We start from the raw sequence: 25,036 nt of genomic DNA, 5'->3' as shown, positions 1-25,036 counted from the left end.
GACCTCTCGACCTTCGATGAGCCGAGCACGCACAGCAGTTAAATGCCTCGCTAAACAAGCCTGACAAATGTGCCTCTCTGTGATGGGGTACACAGCTACTGCACACTGCTACACAGAGACTTTATGAGGCAAAGCACTCTCATAACTATGTCAAAGACATTAGCAGTGGGGCTCTAACGTACCCACAAAGTGCAAGTGACATTGCCCCATCGAAGAGCTGTCTCAAGTTCAACTGTACTGATGACACAGAGGAGACAAGCGAGGAGACACAGAACAGCAGAGCATTAAGAAATAAAGTGCGTGCATGGAAGGGGAATAAAACGGGAAGGCAGGCTGAGCTGGCACGCAAGATAAACAAGCCATCTGGAAAACAATTGTTACATTCAATTGTTAGGTTGAATTTGTTTTTATGTGGGTTCTTCTGCTGTAAAAAAAAAGATTTTAGTACAAGCCATTAATGCATTTTATGCTGCAAATGAATCACTGTGGATCCTACCAGACTAAAAGTAGCCACACCAGTGATGCACAACATACAACATAAATAGGACATATCATGCACACTGTCAGGTCTCTGTTTTTGGGGCCTCCTGTCTCTTTAAGGCACCCTTCTCAATGGGCCCACTCTGTAGTGATTATTTAGTGTTTGTAAGCTGCCACTCAACAAACTTCCACTGGCTTAGGAGGCTACGTAAACAAACAATAGTAATAGGATTTTGTTTTCTCATTCTTATAAACTTCTCAAATACATCTGTACATGTTCGTGCCCAAACGTGACCCAAAATATGCGAGTGGACAATGCGAACAACCATCTGACATAGCAACAAAGACTACAAAATGGATGGTCCTTTGTGAGCCTGTACGAACAATTGGGTATCATCACAAGGATTGTAAAGGTAAGATTGCAAATGAAGCATTTTAGAACAGGCTGAAGCCTTTCAGGAATTACATAGTTTTGGAACTTTGAATATGTTTAACATAGACATCCAACACTAAAAAAAAAGTGTGAGAGTTAGATAAGAAGCTTGATACCACTCTCACAGACTTACAACCTGTGACAAAAGGTTGTAAGCACACTTTGCTCTACATTAACAGGGTAACAAGCTCCAAAAGTTGGGGACTTGTGCGCACATTTCCAAAAGGTCATCAAACTAGATTTGGAAAAAGCTTGCTGTATTTCACTTTAAATCCATCTGCTGCTGACTGCAGTTTCCTAGAGAGTCATTAGTGGGACTGAGGTCTTTTCTGGAGAAAAGTGGTGGATTTCCGGATGTCTGTGTGCAGAGAACTGGGCACCAGTGAGACGTCCCCGGAGAGATATACCCACTTACTAATAAAAGCCTGTAGACATACCGTTAGTGAGCACAGTATGACTGACATCCTGTCTTCTCCAATGCAACACAATTGAAGTGCCAGGTGTTCGAAGCGGTGGAAAAATATTTGTTGACCCAAATGAATTAATAGTTTTAAGGGACATGTTGCATATGAAGTCGATAAAGGTTTGTTTCACTGCGAAGACATATGCAAGCTGGTAAGTACACATGTACACACACAAATACACATACACAGCGACTTCCTTTTAAGGGTTAGTGTTTATGTCAGTGTGCTGGGACTTTGGTATGTCCTCAGCCTGAGACACACAAGGACAGGCCCGCTACAGGATGTGAGGAGGGTGTGGTGCTCGAGCTTTCTCATTCTCCCACAGACCCCAAGACACATACAGGACATACAACACACACACACACACACACACACACACACAGTTGAAAAAGAAAGTTGGACATTATTAGTGTACTCAAGTCTTAATACAGAAGATATAATTAAAATGCGGCAGATATGGTCAAAACATGTGTGCTGTGCCCTTTCCACAAACTCATTCATTCATAACACAACACACTCACACATACAATCCTTTCCCACCTCATTGCTCCCCAACGCAGAGGTTAATGAACTTGTTTTGAATTCCTTCACCTCTTGACAGGAACTACATTCCAAAGCCTTGAAAATAGCGGCTAAAACAAAGAGAGGAAGTGATGTGAGAGCACTTCCTATCGACTCCCTTCTGAATTTATCTCAAACCTGCAGACTGACTTGCCGCGCTCCCTGTACGGCCCCACCCTGACAAACACTTTTTTTAAAAAGCACTTGGAGAGACGACTGGCTGCTCCAACCTTTTATCCACGCAAATCAGTTCAGTTAACCCCACCATTTAACATCATGCGAGCAACATCTTCCAATTGCTCGTTGTCTTTGATCCTCATTGTCTGAGACTTCGCTCGTTCTTTCAGCCGCAACCCGCCTGGTTGTGATTATCCACCCTGTTTTGCCCGAACTTAAATTTCTTCTCGATCCCTCAACTTAAATGTAGATGTATTGGTGGTGAGAAGTGGAGGATACATCTGTAACATGTGTTAGGGTGTATTTTGCGCTTGATTCAATGCAAACCTGCTGTGACCTGTGACCTTTGATACATGTGGCATTCTGCTGCAGAGACCATGGTGGGCAATGGCAGTAAGCAAAATGTCTTTGGCAGAGCTGAAGGAGGGCCTCTCATGCTGGGTTCTCCATTCACAGAGTCTGTACTTTCCCCTTGACTGTTTATTTAGTCACAATTCATTTGATGGTGACAAATGTTCCTCATGCAAATGACTTCTTTTGGTAAAATATGCAAACTTCAGCTGTTCCCATAATGGAAAATTTCACTATTCTTCCATCCCACTCACTGTACATGTATAATTGGTTGACTGTATAATGTATTTGCTGCACGATTGACATGATTGTTTTTCAGTGTTGGTTATATAAGCACACAGCTCTAATCTACAGTTCAAATGGTAGAAATCATTAAGCGAGGCTATAGCATGAGGCTTTTAATGTTGATGTAATGGTTTTGTAGGCAACATTAGAAGGGGGAATAAGGGGTGGGAGACAGGAAGCGTCATTTAGTTACTGGCTCAATCTCCAGAAGCAGATCTTCCGGTCGACGGGTGCTTCCCTGTGTTAACGCAACAATAATATATGACTCACATTGCAGGCTGATAGATGAGGGGATGAACAGGAGGGAAGGGTGGACTGAGACGGGGATAAAAGCCTTAAAAAACCACGCTGTGGAGCAGCAACGGAATTAGAAATCTATGGTGTACAAAAGCAGATAGACGAAGAGGGTGGTCTGTTTGGCCAGTAACGTGGCCTGATCTGTAGCTGTTCTACCAACAGTGAAAAGATGTATTATATATATCTTCTGTTGAGATTTCTGCAGGGGAAAACTTTTGCACCTAGGATTATGTAGAGAGTACCTTGCGGAGTGCGTAAGAGAGCTGGTAGGTAACACAGGCTGTCTATATTTCACAGCAGGAGGTACATGAACATAAGGGTTAACCCTGCCGCTAGTTTATTTTTAATAATGACTCAAGAACAATAATTCTTTCTTGACCACACTGGGTTTGGATTGGGTTGCATTCAAGGACACAAAACAAGACCGAAGACTGGATTTCCTGCTCCACGGATGCAGATATTCATATTTCTTTCTCTCCCCTTCTTAATCGTCCTCTTGGGTCTCTGTCATTGGCACCATCTGCACCATTTCCCAGCATGTAACGTATACACCAAAAAACACATCTCCCAAGCAGCAAAAGCCTCAGTGAAAAATGTAATGAAGTGTTGACATCCCATACAGGGAAACCCCCACAGTTCAGTCATGTTTTCACATACACTAATATGAGTTCAGGTTTCCGACTCAAATTATATGAATGCATTTTGCGTTGTTACTGGTGGTAAGATTTAAAGGGCGCTAATGTGAAGGACGATGACCCCCAGACAGACTCCCCCTCCTTCTATTCCTGGCCAAAGCAGGGTGGTGAGGTTCCCTGCTTTTAACAAGTCTCTGCAGGCCCATCCGTCTTCCCAGAGAGCCCATCAGTCTGCGCTTGGGGATTCATCAGGTTGAAAAATGAACCAGGCCTCACATGAAAAGGCGCCGTCAGAGGTGACTGGGCACAAAGGGGCCTAACATGATTTTGGATGTCGCTGTCACAGAGTTGCTGCTCAGCTGTGTGCTAAATATTTACAATTTTAATTGTAGTTTATTTATTTAATTATAACCATGTTCACATTATGGCATATAAAATTGAAAGAGCATCTTTTTCTAGTTCCTGTTGTCTTACATACATGCCAGTGATCGGCATTTTCAGTGCAGCCAAACAATTATAATTAGCCTTGGTAAGCAGGTAGTGTAATGATTGTTCACAGGTTTGCCTCCTACTGCAATGTGTGATTGACGGTATTGAAATACAGAAAAGGTTGTTTTCACATTTGTCTAGTGCAGTTCAAATTAGCTCTGGTACATTTGCATGTCTGTATCAGTTTATTTTGGCTGCTGTAAAAGCCGTCAATGGAACATGACTGGCTTTGACTGAAGAAGCTGCCTAAAAAGTGTGTCTCGGACCACCTCCAAGCTGACTGTGGTGTGGATGGTTTGTGGTCTTAAAAAGCAAAACAGACCAACCACAGGAAAAAGTAATTAAGAATGGAGCTACTATTGTCAAGGACTCTTAAGAGGGAATTTTTTAATTGATGTAAATTGATATATTGGAAAATGAAAAGTCAAAATAGAGGTAGGGTATAAATGTTTTTCCTTACCACAACTGGAAGATAAAGCCAACTGCAATGCCACTGATTGCCACTAGATGATGGCTCTAAAAAATCCCTGGAAAAAAGCGTCAATTTATCTGAGTCATTAGGAGCTCAGTTGCTAAATTCGATCCCTCTAGTAAGTGAGTTCTGGTGGTCATTTTGAAACTGATTGCTCTGTTACTACGATATGAGGACGAGGTGCAGGCACTGATTGACAGTTTGCTCACCTGCTGTGCTCTCCGGCTCAAGGACTATTGCCCCAATATTTCAGTAGGTTTAATGTTAATTGTTTATGATAGCTGCCCTGGTACGCAACTCAGCTTAAGTAGCTAATATTAGCCCAAGTTTGCACCATTCAGTGTTCATAGCTAGCGTTAGTTGTGGCGTGTGGCATGTTTCTAGAGCGTGAAAGGCAACACCCTACACTCATTTGAAAGGTCCTGGCTTTAAATGTAAAATACATAAATATGCAAAAAATATGCAACTTACCAACCATGAGCTGCAACTCTGGGCTTCAAACCAGTGCCAAAGCAAACTAATAGCTACATGACATCACACTTTGCTACGTGTATCTTTACATATAGTCCATAGTCTGGACCAAATGAGCAAAACTACAGCGCACTTGTAGTGAGACCAAAATAATTGCAAGAATGGCACTTTACCCAGAAGAGCATGTCAAGTCAAGGCCATTAAACTGAAAATAGGAAGAAGTGTTTCAGTGTGGAGCAAAACTTTTAGAAAACAATCTGGAAACATTAACTGTAAAGCAAAAATTCAATACAGGTGAGCTAAAGTTTTAACTGTTTGTATTAGTGTGAACATGGTGTGGTTGGCCATTATTCACAGCAGTGAAAGGGGGGATGGTGAGTTTAAACAGGAGCACAAACATCCAGACACACACACTTGTACAGATCGTGTTCGACCATTGATCACCAGCCTCACTAGCAGCTCTTATCAGCGTCTTGGTCCATCAGCTTGTCTGCACCGAGAGTCACTTTCACAGTTCAATCAGCACTCTGTGTTGGTGACTCCCTCTCTCTGTAGCAGCATTTATTATCTCTGTTTGTGTGTGTGTGTGTGTTTGGGTTTGGGTTTGGGGGGTGGGGGGGGGGGGGGGGGGGGGTTAAAGAGCAAAGGAAGGAGTATAAATGAAAAGGATTCCCAGAGTTGCGAGGTATAAAGGTTGCAGATGACTTCGGCGACCTCACGCTCTCCATCTTCATCGGGAACGGATAGCAATTAACTCTTATCTCACACCAGAGCCTTTGGTGTTGTCTATTGAATCCCTCTGTGTCCCTTCACAGCTTTTAGAAGGAAAGTGATGAACTGTGTGTGTGTGTGGAGAGTACTTTATCTGTGTCAGACAGTCCCTACTACCTGAGTAGATTTTTGGTTTTGGTACTTGATTTAATATTTCATTAATATTTTATTTCTCAATAGGACCAGTCGAGGCAGATAGCAGCCCACCTAGAGCCTGTTTCTTCCCGTTAAAAGGGAGTTCTTCCTGTTGCCAAGTGCTGCTCATGGGGGATTGTTGGGTCTCTATAAATGAAAGAGTATGGTCAAGACTTGATCTATACGAAAAGTGCCCTGAGACTTCTGTTGTGATTTGGTGCTACTAAATTAAATTGAATCAACTTGTAAGTTTGACACAAGGTTTACACATTGTCATTTCGTGGATTGTTAGTATAAAAAATATAGATCTTAGCAACTTAAGTAAATGATATATAATATGTCCTCTACCATGTTCAAACAATTATAAATGCATGATCTATCAAAGGTAAATTAATGCTTTTAGTTTTAATTTTAGCCGCTCTCTGGTTTGTTCAGTCAGCAGTCGATACGGGACAGCCGGTGGAGCAGGTGGGTGTAAAACTAGCCCTGTGTTTGTTTGTTTTTCACCCCCACCTGCTGCTTCTTCCTCCTTTCATTTATTTTGGGTTTCCTCATTTCATCCTTCACCCCTGTGTCTGCCGCAGGTTGTTCCCAAGCCCCCGAACACAGCAGGGATTCACAGATGGTAGATAGATGGTAGATCAGAAGTCCTGATTCAGTTGTAGTTCAGCGTCAGTTCAGGTGGTCACATTCAACGCAGTCACTCATAACAACACACTATCACACAATTTTGTGTTATTGAATTGTAATTAAAGATGTATTTCCCTTTATTTTAAGAGGAGGGTAGATTTATAAATCCAAGACACCTGTTTGAGGAATCAGTGACCCCAATTCAGTGTGTGTTTATTTAAACTTTTAGACCAGAAGGGCACTCATATACACCCTCTCACACTCACCCCGAGCAAATAGACTGAAAGGGTCGGTTACCTTGAAAGTCGCCACAGGTGTGTTTGTCTGTTTGTGCCCTTTCACTGTTTCTATTCTTGAAAAATAGCCCTTTTGTCTCAGCTGTCAGTCTTTGTTTAGTTTGTAAAGCTCAGTCATGTGACCTCTTGAGAGTCATTCAGAGAAATCAAACATATTTATAATGTCTGTTATATTTCCTTGCCATGTGGCCATAAAAAACTAGCCATTAATCATGTTTTATATGCTTGTAATGCCTTTCGTTGTGGGTTTTTTTTTTTTTTTTACATTGTGGTTATAGCCCAGTGATTTTTAGTCAGATTTATCATGTTTTGAGGCGTTTTAAAAAATAATAAATTCAGCTTCATAAATGTACTGGAGTGATTAGCTCACATCAGTTTAAGGCTGGTTTTGGAGCTTGACCTCTCAAGCTGGAAATGGAAGAGTGATATATTTTCTGTCCATTGTCCCAAAAATGTTGCATGTGGGAAAAGTGAGGTTACCACTATACTACAAGATTGTATATATACACACATTAATATCTCTCACATAATTTCCTTATTATTGATTACCATGGACAGATTACAGGGTGTGTGTTTATTTGGACCTACAGTGTTGTGCAGGTGTTTATGTGGGTGAAAATGTTTTAATATGGTATAATAAAAGCTTTTTGGCTGTAGCCCAAACCTGAACCTTAAAGCGCCCTTATAAGGTTTTACGACTGTTTTATGACTGCATGTCGGTCCTTTTCGTCAGCTTAGCTCCCTGCAGGCTCTTTGGCTCAGCTTCATACTTGTTCAGTTATAATCAGCAAAGGTGAATGAAATATGATGTCGGCCAATACGGAAGGTTAATATTCTAAAATGACTGTAACGCCACGGGATGATTCGATTATTTCACATGAGTTATATATTGAGACAACAATGAATGAGACTTATTATTGTATTATTCCCAGTTGTTTTTCTTTTGGTTAGAATGAGTGTTCATGCTCACAGTATGTTATTCAGGATCAGGTCATTACGTCTATGTTATAGACCCCACTAACCAAATTATATTTTGGGGGTCTTGCTGCCCTTCCATATGTTTATATAATTACACAATTACTGGAGATAAATGAAGTGGTCTTGCTGGTATGAATAACATATGGTATTCAAATTTTTTGTAGTATAGTTGCATATTTATGATGTGTTTTGTATTTTTCCTTTTTTTAGATGTGGCTGTTTCTTGTTGGGTTGAATTATGACTGTATGTCCTGCTATTGTTCTTATGTGACCTATTTTTTCTATGTGTGTATTTGATGTGGCGTTTCTATGTCTGGCCAGCTTGTTGGAGATATGGGGTCGATAAGAATGAAATGGAAATGAGTGTGTGTGTGTGTGTGTGTGTGTGTGTGTGTGTGTGTGTGTGTGTGTGTGTGTGTGTGTGTGTGTGTGTGTGTGTGTGTGTGTGTGTGTGTGTGTGTGGGTGTGTAATGGGCATTGGGTCCATGGTAAAAAAAATGGAAATGATGAAAAGCCTTATAATTAAAAATATTTGATCTGTGTGTTTGTAAAGTGCAAAAAAGGAATTTTGGAATTATGGATAAAATGTTTTTGGGTGTTTTCACAAAACACTAGGAGAAAACTAGAAGATCCACAGATATTCAAAGCTGTATGAGGCATTGTTGCAGTTTCAAAATTTCTATTTTTGTTTAAAACCACCAGCAGGAAGAGGTGTTCTGGAGTGAATGGTGAAAACGATGTGGTTGTTTAATTTGAAGGACTTGTTGGAAAAAGATAAGAATGAATCCGGTACTTATTTTATTTGCAATCACTTTTTAAGCAGCTTCACTGTTTCTATTTGCACGCCGTTTACCAAAACCAGTTAATGCCGGTTTAAGCTAAATTTAACTAAATAGAAATTGAAGCAAGGGTGGAAAACAATATGCAGTAGAAACAAAAATAATAATAATTAATAATTAATTAGTTAATAAGAAGTTGTGGCTCACAATTGTGTCACAGACGACACGTGCGCACGTATATAGGATGTAAAGAATTAAATTGGAGGAAAGAAGTGTGAATCTAACAATATATAGAGGGAACAATGTCGGCTGTACCGTAGAACAAAGTCCAGCCAGCCCCCCTCTTTGCCATGGGCCCTGCCCGCTTTCCTTCACCCCCGTCCTTGTTCTGGGAGGTCGGCTGCCGGGTGTGTTCACCACCTGAGAGAGGAAGACTGAGGCGGATGTTGGATATGAAATCACTTCCTGTCCAGGGTCTGAATTTAGTCATGATGGGGTGCAGAAGGGATGTTTACATACTGGACTACAGGGGCTCCTGACACAATAGGGACAGCTCAGAGCGTGTTTGTTGGATGACGGCAAGCATTGTACTGCAGATATGTATTCTCTGCTCTCCAGTTTGCCCTTTGTTGCTCTGCATTATCCCATTGCATGCTGGGATATCTGTGTTCCTATTTTGGTGGGGAACATTCAGCTTTCTGCAGGGTGCCGCAGGAAACCACTTGGATGGACAAGCAGTGCCTTTGTCATCGTGTCACATCTGTGGCTGGAACAGGTTATCATCTCTCTTCAGACACTTGTGGCTTGACATGTAGTTGGCAGCCAGCAGAAAACACATTTCACTGCTTCAGGGACCAGACTGTAATCTAGGCTCACACACATTTAAACACATTGCTTTTGAATTACGTTCCAGGCTGGTACAGTAGTGTAGACCTGAGAGCAGGTGTTCCCGGTTATCTGTGTCAAATGGACTCTTCCTTCCTCTCTGAGCCGTGTCTTGGCCTGTATGACGGACTCATTTGTTCTCCTGGGTCACATGCGTGCTAGGTTTCTCTCCTATCCACTCTGTCTGTGTGTGATATAACAAAACTGAACATGAACACACACACACACACACACACACACACACACACACACACACACACACACACACACACACACACACACACACACACACACACACACACACACACACACACACACACACAGTCAGTTTGAATTAAATGGGTGAAAAAGGATTTTCTCCACTGTTTTGGGTGATTTGTGCTATATTTTAGGCATCTCCCCTGTAATGCAGATCCATTGGTAAGCAAAACAGGGCCCCTCAGTGACCACCATCCATCTCAGAAGACAGGCAAGAAATGTGCAATAACACTTTTTTTGACAATAGGTAATATAACTTAAACTCTCTACTGTTAACGTTACATAAAACACTTCACTTAACATCTGCATAAACCTGCATTCACAGGTTTTTTTGGCCCACTCAGAGGTGGAAAAGCATGCTGTAAGAACAACATAATTTCACATGAAGTGGAAAACAGTGGTTTATTTAAACACCCAGGAGCAACAGTAGCATTCATTTGGTGTTTGTGTCCTCCTTATGAATGTAAGTCCTTATTCACTCTACTTTTTGCTCAGTTTTGCTCTTCACCAGTTGCTAAATGCTGCACTAGGTGCTGGACAGAAAGCTTATGGATTGGGAGTGTGAAAGTGACTCCAAGCTGTAAGTTTCAGCTGTAAAATCTACACAAAGAGCTGAAATGCTCCACAGAGCCGAAGGGAACTGCAGAGTAATAATAATTCTCTGTGGATTCTTTGTACGAGCAACCTCTTTCACATTACAAATAGTCATTTGCAGTGGTAGAGGTAAAAGGCTGCATTTATAAATTGTAAATGGCTGCAATTATATAAGCACTTTTATCCTAAGCACTTTACAATGTTTAAGCAGCTCACTCACCCATTCACACACACACACACACACCGATGGCGGTGCTGGCACAAACATATGGAGCAATTTGGGGTTCAGTATCTTGCCCAAGGACACTTCAACATGCAGACAGGAGGAGTCGGGGATTGAACCACAGACCTTCCGATTAATGGAAGACCTGCTCTACTCCGAGCCACAGCCAAAGAAAACTCCCATCTTTTCCTTAAAGTCCCTCCTTGGCAAAAATGTTTTTTTTTTTTTCGTTCCTTCATTTGGTTGTCTGAGCTTCACTGTGCAGAATGACAAACTGTATATGAGCAGAGTTTGACACTAGAAGGATTTTATTTATATTCATCTGCTAAAGGAGAAATGTTTCTCTGTGCTCACTTGAATCTGAGTTTAAGGCGTGTACCTTCAAGCAGGATTTGTGACATCACAACTAGTTTGGAGTCCATCATGGTCACAAAACATGAAGCCTCCAGTGCAAAAACAATGAGAATGGACTTTTTGGTGAAATAAGACATTTTGAATCCAACGTTGACACTTTTGAAATGAACAAAATTTAAATGTTCAAAGTGTCAGAATTTTCCAATGAGCGAGCAGAATTTTTTAATACTTAAAGTTTTTTGTGGAAAAAACATATGAGACAAAATGTATTATTCAATGCAGAGGGAAGTATTATGACCAAAATGTACTTAGGTTATTAAAAGTAAAGTAAACAAAAAGTGAGTTATATATTATTATATATGACATTATTAGATTGTTAATACTGATGAATTAAGGCGTAAGCAGCATGTTACTGTTATTATGATATGCTTTTTTTTAAATCTAAAAACTTATAATAATTATAGCTGTTAAATAAATTTGTCAAGAAGTATAAATATTCCCTCTGAAATGTAGTGGAGTAGAAGGATGATGTAGGAATGGAAAGTAATGTTGAAGTGCTTTAAAATGGCATGAAAGTCAATGGTTTGATTTGAATACATCATTAATACAGCATTACTCTGTCTATAATTTGTATCTTATCTCTGCTTCAGATGCAGATTTGTTTATACACAGGAAACAACATCTTATTAGATAAATGTGATTCTCAAAATAACTCAATTAATTTTGCTGTCATGCTTTTGCTTCATGAGCAAAAACTGTTCATTATGTAGAGTTTACAAGTTGGATTAAATCTTTGAAGGACTGGGCTGTTGGTGCGAGCCAGTGGTTCAGTCTGGAGCTCGGGGCCTCTGGGACCAGAGCCTGAAGGTGATGAGGCACCTTTAGCCTGTAGAGGGAGCTGTGGTTAACATGTTCTGTCACTTATTCTGAGACATTAGGCTGTGTTTAGACCATATACTATAATAAAAAAAGGTCAAGACCTTCAGACTAGTCTCCAGAGAAGCCTTGAAGGCAGCACCACCATCAGGAGGATCACTGATCTGTTCGAATAGACTCAGCCTCCATTAGAGACACATATAACATGTTAAAACTGGTGTACTAGAGACTCACATTTTTAATTATAATGTTACAGTGGATAAAATAGTAATCATAACAGTGCTTCATAACATACAGCTTCATATACAGTAAAGTTTGTGTTTAAAAAACGAAAAATAATGTTAAATTAGAGTTGTAAATGCCTTTTACAGGGATCAAGCAACGGGTTAACAACTCAGAACAGCATTTTCTGCAGCAATGGACTTAAATTAAGCCTTGAAATTTGAAAAGCATGCAAACATAAAAGCATGGATGATGAAGCGTAATGCTCTGAAGCTCTTTTGCTGGATCCAGAGTTGGCGACTTGCTTGAGTGACTGACACTCTGGACCAAAAGGGCTACCATAACATTTTGCAGAGCCATGCAACACACTCTGATCTACACGTAGTTGGTGAGGGGTTAATGATCCAAAACATACCTGCAAGTTATGTTAGAACTACCATAGAAGAAAAGAACGAGACAGCAGGCTTCATAACATGAACTGGCCAACTCTCTTTCCAGACTTTAAAACCCCTTCATGCTGGATTGGGATGAACTGAACAGATGAGTGAAAGCAAGGCAACCTGCAAGTGCAACACATTTCTACAAAGTTAGGAAGAACTTCTCGAACACTATTTGATTTACATAGTAGAGACAATGTGTGTTCATCTGTTAGAATGGACAAAAGGTGGATACTTATATAAATTAAACATTCAGATCAGATTAAACTTTGTTAAAAAGCTACCATTTCAGAATACATCAAGACATTAAACTATGTAAGAACTCAATAAAAAGTGGAAAAATGGAGGTTCTACCAATGTGAATGACTAGAATATCAATTGAATATATTTTTTAATAAATGTTTTGTTTCAGATGGGTTATGTTAGACATGCAGGCTATATAGTGTAGTAGTATATAGCTTATGAGACAGGACAGGGTTGCAATGACAAGTCTGAAAATCTGATAATGAAAGAATTAATATTTTGGCCACGGTACATGTATATATATATATATATATATATAGATATATATATTTTGTTTTTAAATATTTAGAACAACAACAGGGGTCATCAGTCTTGCAATAATTGCAAGAAGGATGAGTTGATTACTGGTTTGGCTCTGCACCTGAGATTTGTTTAGAATAAGAAAAAATATAGAAAATCATCAGCTGTAGCCTTTAAAGTTAAAGAAAAATTAAATATTGGTGTCATTTTAAACATTTAGGTCTTGTCTTACCCTGTCCATATTGTTACCCAGATTAATCTGAAAGGACACAGCAGCCATAAAAAATGACAAGGAGCTGATTCAGTTTATGGACTCTCTCTTGCATACCAAGTAGAGCAATTTTTTCCAAAGCAATATGGAACGTTTGACCATTGTCACTTTTTGTATTTCAGGGCAGTGGAGTTGAAGTTTACTGAACTGTTACATAACCCTGTAAATGCAGTGATGCATTTTTGGAGGGAAAAGTAACACTAAGAAAGACAAGAATATAGAGGTAGTGGTGTTGACAGAAAACATTTTTTTTTTAGGCCACTGCCTCGTTTCAGTAGAAAAATGAAGCAAGAGGTGCTTATCTAACTGACCACTGCACATGATTCATCATCCCTGGTAGCCCAAATGTTGTGTCTATTATCTTTCAGTTTCCATTACCACAGCGGTGAAAGCTTTTGCAGTTACTGTAATTCAGTTATGTGTGTATTCTGCACTTCCCAAAAGACATCAATTTTGCACTGTAAAGGGAAAACCAGTTGGCAGACAAAAGCAGTGAGCCCCTCCTGCTGGTGTTGGGAAGTAAGACAAACAATTCCACTGCAGACTTATTTAACTCATATCATTTATCACAGGATTTATCCTATTTTATATGTTTATTTATTATCGATCTCTCCTCCCAAACAATCCCCCGATCTTCCCCTAATCTTGCCTCTCAGATCCTCTCATTGTTGACTTCACAGGAATGTGCTTTGGCCCCAGTTTGGTTCTTTAAGTGGCCGTCCAACTCGAGCTGCCACAGGATGGGGGTTAAGGCGGGGGTTAGATGAGGTGAACAGAGAGGGAGTGGGGGTCAGTGTGTGGTGGCAGTGCCCTCTGTGTTTATAGTGAGATTAGAGGTTGACCTACTCCCTCTGTTTCCCCCTCCAAAGCTCAGGCGCCTTCACAAGTGCCTTCTCCCATTCTTTAGCCGCTGAATGAGCCAACGCTTGAGAAATTAGTGTGAATAAAAGAGAAGAAAAGACCTCCACTCAGGCACCGGAGTTGTGGAGATTCCCACCTGGTAACAGCAGAGTTAAAGATTCGAAGACAAGTAAAATATTTTGCTCTGTCAGTCATTTTCCAGCATCCACAGTGAATAGACATTTTGTAACTACTTGCAGTTATTCTTTCCCACTTAATGATCATTGAGAAGACGCCCAGATTTCTCGGACACCGGAGTTATTGGAAGAAAAAGCAACAGTACACTCTTAAGAGGATTTAGTAATAATAAACGTGATGTACTACACTCACAGCTGAAGAAGCCATGACTGTCTGTGCAATGCTGCAACACATTCTCACAATTATCTTTAAATTAGTTTGACTCTCACATGTCAAAATCAATCTGAAACAGTTGTATCCTTTTTTTTTTGGCTCTGCAGGAGCTTTCTAAAGCCACTCGAGCACCTTGGCTTGGACTTGCATACTAAATGTTTTAACAGAGAGCCTGCATTACACACTCCTATGGAGTAATTCAGTTTATCAGTCAGGTAAGGTCCAACTATCTGACTATAGTATCTAGCTGTCTAATTATGTGAATTTTGGAGCTGGTGGTGCTGCTTTGATCTTGACCATTTCATTTTTAATATAACCACTACTATGTAACCCTTTGCACTTTGTATTTAGTGCTAATTTAAATGTTAGTATGCTAACACGCTAGCCCAAGATGGCAAACATGGACGATACCTGCAACATACTAGTATGCTAAACTTAGCATTTATCTCAAAGTAAATTCGTTTTTTGGCCACTTGGGGGCAGCAGAAACAATTTGACATCATAGGTTGATAATGTTGAACTATTTATTTATTATTTAACTTGTCTGGAGTCTGAGTCTTTAGTGGCTAAATGCTCCACTACTAGAGCTTTTTATCTCAAAATAGCTGCCTGTTGCGGACAAAAACAACACAATGAGAGCGATGAGATTGAATCAAAACAGGATGTTAAGTCATTGTTTTAATGTAGATAGACTCTTAAATGTGTCTCTTTCAAATCCTTGAACTTTATGGAATGAATATACTAAATGACTGGAGTAGCTTCTTCTCTTTTCAACTTTCAAAGCAGGTTATTAATATAATTTAATGGTGTCACACTAAACATTTCTTTCTTTCTTGTATAATGCATAAATAATATGCATAATTAATATATAGATAAAGTCAAGAATTAACCTTGAAGAATTAAATTCTTAAAATGGTGATGTTTAATAAATGAATATGTTTAATATTGTACAGTTAGCAGTAATGCATAAAATCTCAAATGTATTACTCATATCTCGGGAACCATCAAGAAATCTGAGTTCTCTATTTCTGAAAGTGGTAATATGCCATCATGAAACACAGGAAACTGCTTCAAACATGGCTAACGACGTGCTGCTTTCAAGTATTTTTTGCACTTTTGTCTCACAGTTTTCACATAGTTTTAAAAGGAAGCTCAAATTCCTCCTTTCCCTTTAGAGTTATTTTGGCCCACGAGGGAGCCTGGCCTTCATCATGAGTCACAGACCCGTCACTGTACCTTTCCCCCCTCCCCTCCAAAGAGCCACCCTGAGGAACCCAGGGAAGGGCCCTGATGCTGGAACAGGCATCTGACGCCATCCACACCAGGAAGGACATGCTACCACAATGACAGGCTGGAGGAGAGGAAGGAAAAACACCAGCAACAGCAGAAAACGAAGGTCCTTTGTTTGCCTTGTGCCTCTTGAGACGATCTGTGTTTGCAGATTTACGACCACCATCCTGATCAAGAGTTAGTGCCAGGCACGCTGCTGAGGAAGGATATCTAGAGTAAAGTATCTGGAGCCAGATTTGGATTTACCATTGCTCTTTTTTCACCTTTAACCCTTAAAATAGAATTAACTACTCTTCACAACCCATAATGTCTTTTTTTAACCATATTTTCTATCCATAAAAAAACAAAAAAATAATCACATTTCTCCCTCTGCATCTCTTTAAAAAAACACTTTATTTTGTCTATTTTATATTTATACCCAGCTGCAAAATTAGCTTTAAACCTGTTCTTGGTTAAACTATGTCACCATCCACATCCTGTCCTCAAAGTATGCCAAAACCCATTAGAGCCGGGGGCTACAGAGGCTGTAAAGAGGTTGAAGTACCAGAAGAAACATTTGGTATCTATAAACTACCCTTTCTCATAATAGACAAGCCTGATTTGGAAAGTATAAACATAAACATGAAATAAAAGGGTTTGTGTAAGGTGACCTCATGACACGAAGGGGGAAAAAATAGTGCAAGATATCATATTGTCAAAATAACTACAGAAAATTTTGACTTTACCATTTCAAATATGTCAAGTCATGTCAAGGTATTTGTACACATATAGTGTCTCAGTGGGCTTTAAAGGCCTAAGTGCCAATGGTTGCTAACCCTGATGAAGCGCTTTCAAATGATAAATTCCCCAAATATAAACTAGGTCAAGAGTAATAGTTGTCCAGTACTAAATTATACATGTCAAAGCTACAATACAAAGTCCCCTTTTGCCTCCCGTGGATTTAAAACCTCTGCTACAGTGAGTTTTACATTTTTGAAAAGTCTGACATGTATACACGATTACATGCATATGTGTAGAGCTCTTTTATCTACATATCAAATTTGCCTCATATACTCGAATGCTGTTGTGACACTAGCTGAAGATTTGACAGGAAATTGTGGTAGAAATTGAAATATTATTGTGATGCAAACTTATACACATTCATATGTATGTTTGTGGCTTTAAATCACAGCTTGGTGTCTGGACACCACCAAACTACCTTTACGCCATAAATCATTAAATTCTAGTGGTTTAAGATTTTATATATCTTACTATGACCTAAGTTCATTTCTGTAGAGGATATTTAAAATAAGATGCTGTGAAAGGTCTCAGAGATGTCGTATCTATCTTTATCTTCGGACCAAGATCTTATAGCCAAGCAAAAGTTGAAAAAGTATTTTCATTACTGATATTATTTTATAGCTCTATAGATATCAGTGTCAGTCTGTCAGTTAGTCGGTCAGTCCACCACTTTGGTCCAGACTTAAATATCTCAACAACAAATGAATGGATTGCTAAGAATGAGCAGATATTAATGGTGCCTAGATGTTGAAATCTGCTGACTTTGGGGGCACCCTCACTTTTCTCTGGCACCACCTACAGGTTCAAACGTTTATAGTTTTCTGTGATTTTTTTTTTAGCATTGCTGGATGGATTGCCATGAAATTTGGTCCAGCCATTCAGGTTCACTTGACTTGTAATACTTCAGTAATCCCCTGACTTTTTGTCTATACAACTAAACATCTTCAAAACTAATGACATTACTGTCCACTTCAGCTGTACTTTGTCTTAGTCTTATAAAAAATGGTGAATATAGTAAAGAATAATCCTCTAAACAGCATGATTGTCATTAGTGTTATCGTTTGCCATTTACTACAGCAATTTATCACTCCTTATGTGATGATTTAAGCCCTGTGCTCTTTAACAAAACTGTACTGAGTGCATGGTGCAGCAGATTTGCACAGTCCCCTCTGCACTTTGTGTGTATGATCCTGTAAGTGCATATGGAAGTATGATAACATGACTGTCACCCCACAGTGTTACTGAATGTGCAGACAAAAAGATGAGATTATCCTTTAGAAGTCTGAACTCTTTAATCTGGCCACATGGAAAGTCCCTTTTGCAGTGTACAGCTGCCCTCTACTGGCACATGTGATTTTTGTCATATTATATTATATTTCTCCTCAGTCTCACTTACAGCAGTGGATCAAAGGCAATGTCACCAACTGACCACACTCCATGTTCATCTTTGATGAGATGGACAAGCTGCATCCCGGTGTGATTGACAGTATTAAGTCCTACCTGGACTACTACAAGAAGCTGGACAGAGTTTCTTATCAGAAAGCTATCTTCATCTTCCTCAGGTGGAAGTTTGAATGCACTCACCAAACAATTCATTTACAGGAGGGTGCACTGCTCTGGTCTTTTCTAGCTTTACAGGCAAGGGCGGTTCTAATCTTTATAGGAGGCCTCATTATTTAGATATGTGACCAATAATTTGTCATTTGTCACTTCTATATTTCAATCGATTCCTCCTCTCTAAACTACCATGCTATAGCTAAGTGGTGTGATGACTTACTCTTGTATTAAATTTATTAAACTATTTTGACAGTAATTATCATGATTGTAAACTGGAGACAGAGAACACTACACTACAATGGACTTGTGAAAAGGCATCTTTGTGAAAGAGTGTTTTTTTAAAGGTAAAAAAAGGCCTGTCACAATAATGGTGTTATCAACTCATCGTACAATAATGTAATTTTCAAAATCATCATGTCTATATATCGACTTATCGTATGATACATGGACATAACCTTGATCATTTTTTGAACTCACACTTCACATTAGCAGCTAAGAGGCTATTCATGTCGCATTGGCCAAGCAAGTAGTTGCCTCCATTCGTCACTGTGCACATCCTGAGTGGAGACTGTAGTAGTGAGCGGCGCCGCTTATATGGAATTAATGGTAAATAACTCTGTCCTGGCCCATAATGGCAGTCTGCGTTTTTACAGAAGCTCTCTAATCCCACCCCTCGACTCTCTTGCATTATTATACTATATTCAGTCATATCATTATATCAGTGGTCTAAAAAGATCTTCAAATGACAATAATATGTTTTATCGCGATTATTTCTGAGACAATATATCATCCAACAAAAGTAGTTATCGTGACAGACTTAGTCAAAAAGAAAGCTTGTGTTGCATTAAGAGAGATGCAAGAGAAGCAAATATGTAGTAAAAATGGCACTTTTTTTAGTTAATTCATAATTTGCTGTATGCTTAAGAAATAAAATCAAACTCTGTGCCATACTCAATTGCACAGCATCATTATTTGGCATCATGTTAAATCGCATTATTAAAATCCTGTTTTTTAAATCCTGTGGAATCACAATGTATTCCAATGGGGGTGAATTGTGTCGTATCACATTGGTAGTTATTTCATATTTATCTTCAATGTATTAGAGATGATATGCACATCACATTGGCCTCAGTGATGGAGATGCACATCCCTAATGTTACAATAAGGTGGGTAATATGTGCTTTCAATTTAGCATTTTTCATAATTAAAATGTATATGTTCTCTTAGATTTACTTAATCAGGACCCATTACATTGCTAAGCAGCAACAATTTTTGCATTTATCATCTATGTTTATAAATCAATACCAGCCTAGTTATAACAATAGAAAATACCAGTAACATTAAAAATTGTATTTTTGTAATTTCTGATAAATGTTAGCAGTGGTATCAGTCAGAAGCTAATGCTAATATCCTGCCTGTATTTAACTAACTGTCTAGCAATGATGGAGGGCAGAGCATCACAGAGACAGCTTTCGATTTCTGGAAATCAGGGCGACATAGAGAAGAGATTGAGCTCAAAGACCTGGAAACATCGTTCTCTACATCAGCGTTTAATAAACAGGAGAGTGAGTAGACTATTTATTTTCATCTTGGTCATCACACAAAAATAGGTTTGATGAAATGCCTATATATTTTTTTCTTTCCTAAAGAAAATATCTCTTAATATTTGTCTGTAGGTGGTTTGTCGCATTCACGCTCGATTGACCAGAACATGGTGGACTACTTCATCCCGTTTCTTCCTCTGGAGTACAAATACGTTGTTCAATGTGTAATCATTATTATGAAATAAAAATAATATAACGGGCATGTCTTCACTTTCAATTGGTTGATACATTCAACATGTTAAACAGGACATAGGGGAAACATAATAGAGAGATAACTGAACAGAAAAGGCAACTTTATTAAAAAAAATTCTCTGAGCATACTAACTGTTAATGCACATTTCTTTGATTTGTCCATTTCATAGTATAGTATTACATCATTGCCTTCCAGCTTAATTGAATGGCTGTTTTGAGTGTCAACTTAATCTTCCATTTGTTTTACAGAATCCTGATGTGTAGGTTCATAAAGAGAAGTTTAGTTGTTTCTTCTTTATTTTACAAAGTTCACATTTGTTAAATATATCTACAAATTTTGTGACGTTGATTTGATGGTATGATATATTACGCATAAATTGTTTATGTATTTCTTTCAAATTGTTGATAACAAATTTATAAAAAATGGGAGTTCCACACAAATTTCCCAGATGGTGTAATTTTCCTTTTGCTGTAGAAATAATTTTTTGGATGTTTATTGGTACGTTTTATTTGATCTGATTGAATAAAACATTATACATTGTTGTTCTTTTGAATCAAATCTTCTTTCACCACTATAACTGTTTATTTGGTGTCTCACAGTACGGACCCATCTGAACAGGCCACTCTTACATACAAAGAAGTCAATCAAGTTTCATCCAAAAGTTCCGCGCCACTGATGCAACATGTGATGTGATTGTAGCTGTAGTGATTGTAGCTGTAGTGTTTAAAGGATGGCTCTCCTATATGAGACAGTTTCAGTTCAGTTTCACAGAATTTAGCACACAAACCTTCATTAATGTTGATCTTTAATGCTTATACCTGTAAACATGTGCAATCAATCAATATTAAACACAATGAACTGTAACATCAATTCAAACAATCTTGTTTGGCAACTTTTGTGTTCACAGAGATGTGAGGACAACACCTCACAATAACTTGCTCATCTGGTTCATCTTTATGCAAATCCCTGATACAAGGAAGAAGGAAGTCTGCTGAATCAGTGTGGTGTTTCTGTGTTAGGATTACACATAAAGTCAGCTGTTGTCGGGAATTAAATTGTTTTAAGGATGAAAGCGGTACAAACATATTTGTTGTTATATGTTTTTTTGATGACCAGTGTGCTGGTAAACACATTTGATCCAAAGTTAATTTTTGACAGAATGGCTGATAATATGAGGAAGATGTGGCAGATATTTAAAGGACAAGAAAGTTGTGATTCTGGTTGGATATCTTTCAACGCAGCAGGTGAGGATGTGAAGTATGTAAATGTGAAGATAGTTGGACTGTGTTTACAGTTTGTTTGAACCAAATGAATTACTTTAACATATTGTCTAGAGGATGATTAAAGTGGCATGGCTTAAGTGATTATTTACAATCAAACCAAATTTTAACTGAGGAGGCTAAGACCTTTCTTATGAATATGTACTGTTTGGTTATTTGGTCATTCTTCCATATATACTGTAATTACCAGTTATTTGATTGATTTGATTTGATGTTATACTCTTAAGAAAAAATGTAAAACAAAACTTCTGTATTTAATTTTGCATTTGATTTCTGTCTCTGAATTCTGGCTGCATATTGTTCATTTCTTATTGTTGCCTGTTGAATAAAGTTCAAACTATCCTGTAACGTTTGTGGTGTGCACTCTCCAGGACTCCAGGCTGACCTGGAAAGCAAACTGTTCGGACAGCACATTGCGTTAAACATCATCCTGAAAGCTGTAAATGGATTCATGAGCAAAGAAAACCCAGAGAAACCCCTGGTGCTCTCTCTGCATGGACCAACCGGCACAGGAAAGAGCTTTGTCAGTAGTCTGATAGCTGACAACATTTACAAGGAGGGGATTGACAGCAAATTTGTACATGTATTCATAGCTACACATCACTTCCTGCACTCAAGTCAAACTGATACCTACAAGGTACGATATAATAACAGAATGCAAACACATTGTAAAAATACAATGCAAACACTGTATGAATTAAATATGCTGCTGTTTCTCTTCAGTCTCAGTTACAGCAGTGGATCAAAGGCAATGTCACCAACTGCCCACAATCCATGTTCATCTTTGATGAGATGGACAAGATGCATCCCGGCTTGATTGACAGTGTTAAGTCCTTCCTGGACTACTACAAGAAGCTGGACGGAGTTTCTTATCGTAAAACCATCTTCATCTTCCTCAGGTGAAAGGATGAATGCACTCACCAAACAATTAATTAAATTTTCTAGCTTTACAAGCAGGGGCAATTCCAGGGTCAGTGGAGATATAAGGATGTTCATAAGTGTACGTGGTACGAGAACATCTTAGGCCAAAAGTCGATGATCGACTTGTAGTAGTGTCATCAGGCTGTATGTTTTGGACACTCGGGTGGAGAGAGGAGCAGAGCTGTCAATTGACCACCACCTGGTAGTGAGTTGGACAAGGTGGTGGGGACAGACCGGGGAAACCCAAACGAGTAGTGTGGGTGAACTGGGAACGTCTGGTAGCAGTAGATCTTTAACTTCCACCTCTGGAGGAACTCCTCCTGAGGGATGACTGGGTTTCATTGCTCGGCCTAATGCCACCACAACCACAATAATAAGCAGCAGAAAATTGATGGATGGATGGATTCTTTGTTGGGCAGTATAACTTGGACTAACGCACATTAAATACCAATTCAGCCTCTCTCGCAGTTTGTTGGTCTCTCTTGCACACTAAACATCAATTCAATCTCTCTCGTGCAGTAACTGTAATCTGCACAAAAGATGGGCAGACTCCAAATGACGAAAAATATTGCAGAGAAGAGTGTTGCATAACAACAAAATAAACAATAGTAATTTTTCCCTCATCACACAATATATATGTCGTCATATTACACAGCCATATTTTGCAAAATTAAAATGTATATGTTCGCTGAGATTTAGTTAACCAGGACACATTACATTGCTTAACAGCAAACTTTGCAACAGTGTTTCATTACAGTTAACATCTACATTTAAAATCAATACAAGCCTTGTTATAATAATAGAAAATACCAGTAAAAACTGTTTTTGTATTCTTTTCATTTCTGAACAATGTTAACAGTGGTGACAATAAAAGGCTAATGCTAATATACTGCCTTTTCTAACTTTCTCTCCAGCAATACTGAAGCGCACAGCATCACAGAGACAGCTTTACATTTCTGGAGAACAGGACAAGATCGAGAAGATATTGAGCTCAAAGACCTGGAAACATCCCTCTCTGCATCTGCATTTAACAACAAAGGGAGTGAGTGGACTACTACTTTGTATCTTGGTCATCATATAAAAATAGATTTGATGAAACACCTGGATTTTTTTACTATAGAAAATATGTCTTTGTAGGTGGATTGTGGCATTCAAGCTTGATTAAGCAGAACATGGTGGACTTCTTCATCCCATTTCTTCCTCTTGAGTACAAACACGTTGTTCAGTGTGTCATGGCTCAGATGCAAGCCGAAGGACTGAAGCCAAACCAGGATGTGGCACACAAGCTTGCCATAGATTTGGAGTATTTCCCCAAATTTGAGAGAGTGTTCTCTGTCAGCGGCTGCAAGAAAATAACTAGTAGGCTGCCCTTCTACAAAGAGTAATAATTATGCGATGTGTGTTCCTTTAATGGATAAATGAAAGATCTTCTATCGATATGCACTAGATCATAAAGCCTATATCATTATTGTTTATTAATATTAATTTAAGGCTGCAAGACAATTAAGAGTAGGCTGGACTGTATTTTACGTCATCACTTTGTGTTTCAAAGCAATAGATAAAGTCAAAGCATCTGCCGAGCAACTATTAGTATTGCACTTATATGGCTGAATTAATTTTGAGACTAAGATGAAACAGTTCATTAGATTATTGTTATTTTGTTATATTTGTCATTAAGTTATAGTTATAAATAGAAACTGTCACTTAGTACATGTGTGACATTAAGACAATAACAGAAAACACTTCATCTGTTTTTGAGTGTCAACTTAATCCCTAATTTTTTTTCCCAGAATCCTGATGTTTACATTCATAAAGTAGATGTTTAGTTGTTTGTTCTTTATTCTACAAAAGTCACATTTCTTAAATATATCCACAAATCTTGAGACAAATTTGTTGACATGATATATATTATGCACAATTTTATAACGTACTTCTTTCAAATTGTTAATAACAAATTTATAGAAAATGGGAGTTCCACACAAATTCCCCAAGTGGTGTAATTTTCCCTTTGCTGTAGAAATAATTTCTTACATTTTGTACATCTAATTAGATCTGATTGAATAAAACATTATAAGTTCTTATGTTCTTTTGTGTCAAATCTTCTTTCACTAATAGAACTGTTTATTTGGTGTCTTACAGTTCAGATGCATTTCAACAGGCCACTCTTACATGCAAAAAAAGTCATTCAGGTTTCATCCAAAAGTCCCCCGTCAACATGTGCTGATAAAAGAGTTCACTCACTGTAGACACCACTGTGTTTTAAAAAGTGAACGTAGCTGTAGTGTTTAAAGGATGGGTCTCCTCACGTCATTTGTACAGTATATCAGGCTTCCAAATGAACACTGACACATATTTTATCTTGCCATATTCATCATTCCTCTTGTTCAAACTGACCACTAGTAAAGATTACGGTCTAGATCTGCTCTATGTGTAAAGTGCCTTGAGATGACTTTTGTTGTGATTTGGCGCTATATAAATAAAGATTGATTCATTGATTGATAGACGATCTCATCATAATGTGCTTACAATGTAAGCAATGAAGAACAAAATCCACAGTCCTCTTTCTGTGAAAAGATTTATGTAACAGTTTACTTGTGTCATCCACATTAGTGAAATCAAGTTATTGTATTTTAAATGTCAGATTTCCTCTTTTTGTTATGATCTTTTCTCTGCAGCTGAATGAATAAACAATGTCTGTTGAGACACTAAAAGGGATTTTTTTTATTAAAAAGGCTGTAATTGTGAAAGATCCACTTTAATTGACTGACTTAGAGCACATCACCCACACTCTAA

General features: G+C 38.5%; 3 protein-coding genes across 3 annotated transcripts in view; all 3 read left to right on the top strand.

Annotated features, from left to right (window-relative positions):
* Positions 1–25,036, top strand: part of gfm2 (GTP dependent ribosome recycling factor mitochondrial 2) — a 271,535-nt gene that overhangs the window by 209,559 nt on the left and 36,940 nt on the right. The window lies entirely within an intron of this gene.
* Positions 17,830–20,305, top strand: LOC133995720 (torsin-1B-like). Its single transcript, XM_062435190.1, is given in 5 exon segments — positions 17,830–17,880; positions 18,075–18,250; positions 19,683–19,810; positions 19,922–20,013; positions 20,291–20,305. Coding segments are annotated over 5 exon segments (462 nt in total).
* On the top strand, positions 21,109–23,628 carry LOC133995719 (torsin-1A-like). Its single transcript, XM_062435189.1, has 6 exons — positions 21,109–21,165; positions 21,223–21,286; positions 21,694–21,959; positions 22,046–22,221; positions 23,158–23,285; positions 23,381–23,628. Exons 1-6 carry the CDS (start codon positions 21,109–21,111, stop codon positions 23,626–23,628), a joined length of 939 nt encoding a protein of 312 aa, XP_062291173.1.

Source organism: Scomber scombrus, chromosome 15 (genome assembly GCF_963691925.1).
Source record: "Scomber scombrus chromosome 15, fScoSco1.1, whole genome shotgun sequence".
NCBI lineage: Eukaryota > Metazoa > Chordata > Actinopteri > Scombriformes > Scombridae > Scomber > Scomber scombrus.
Note: the sequence above shows the minus strand (reverse complement) of the source record. Positions and strands in the feature narration are given on the sequence as shown.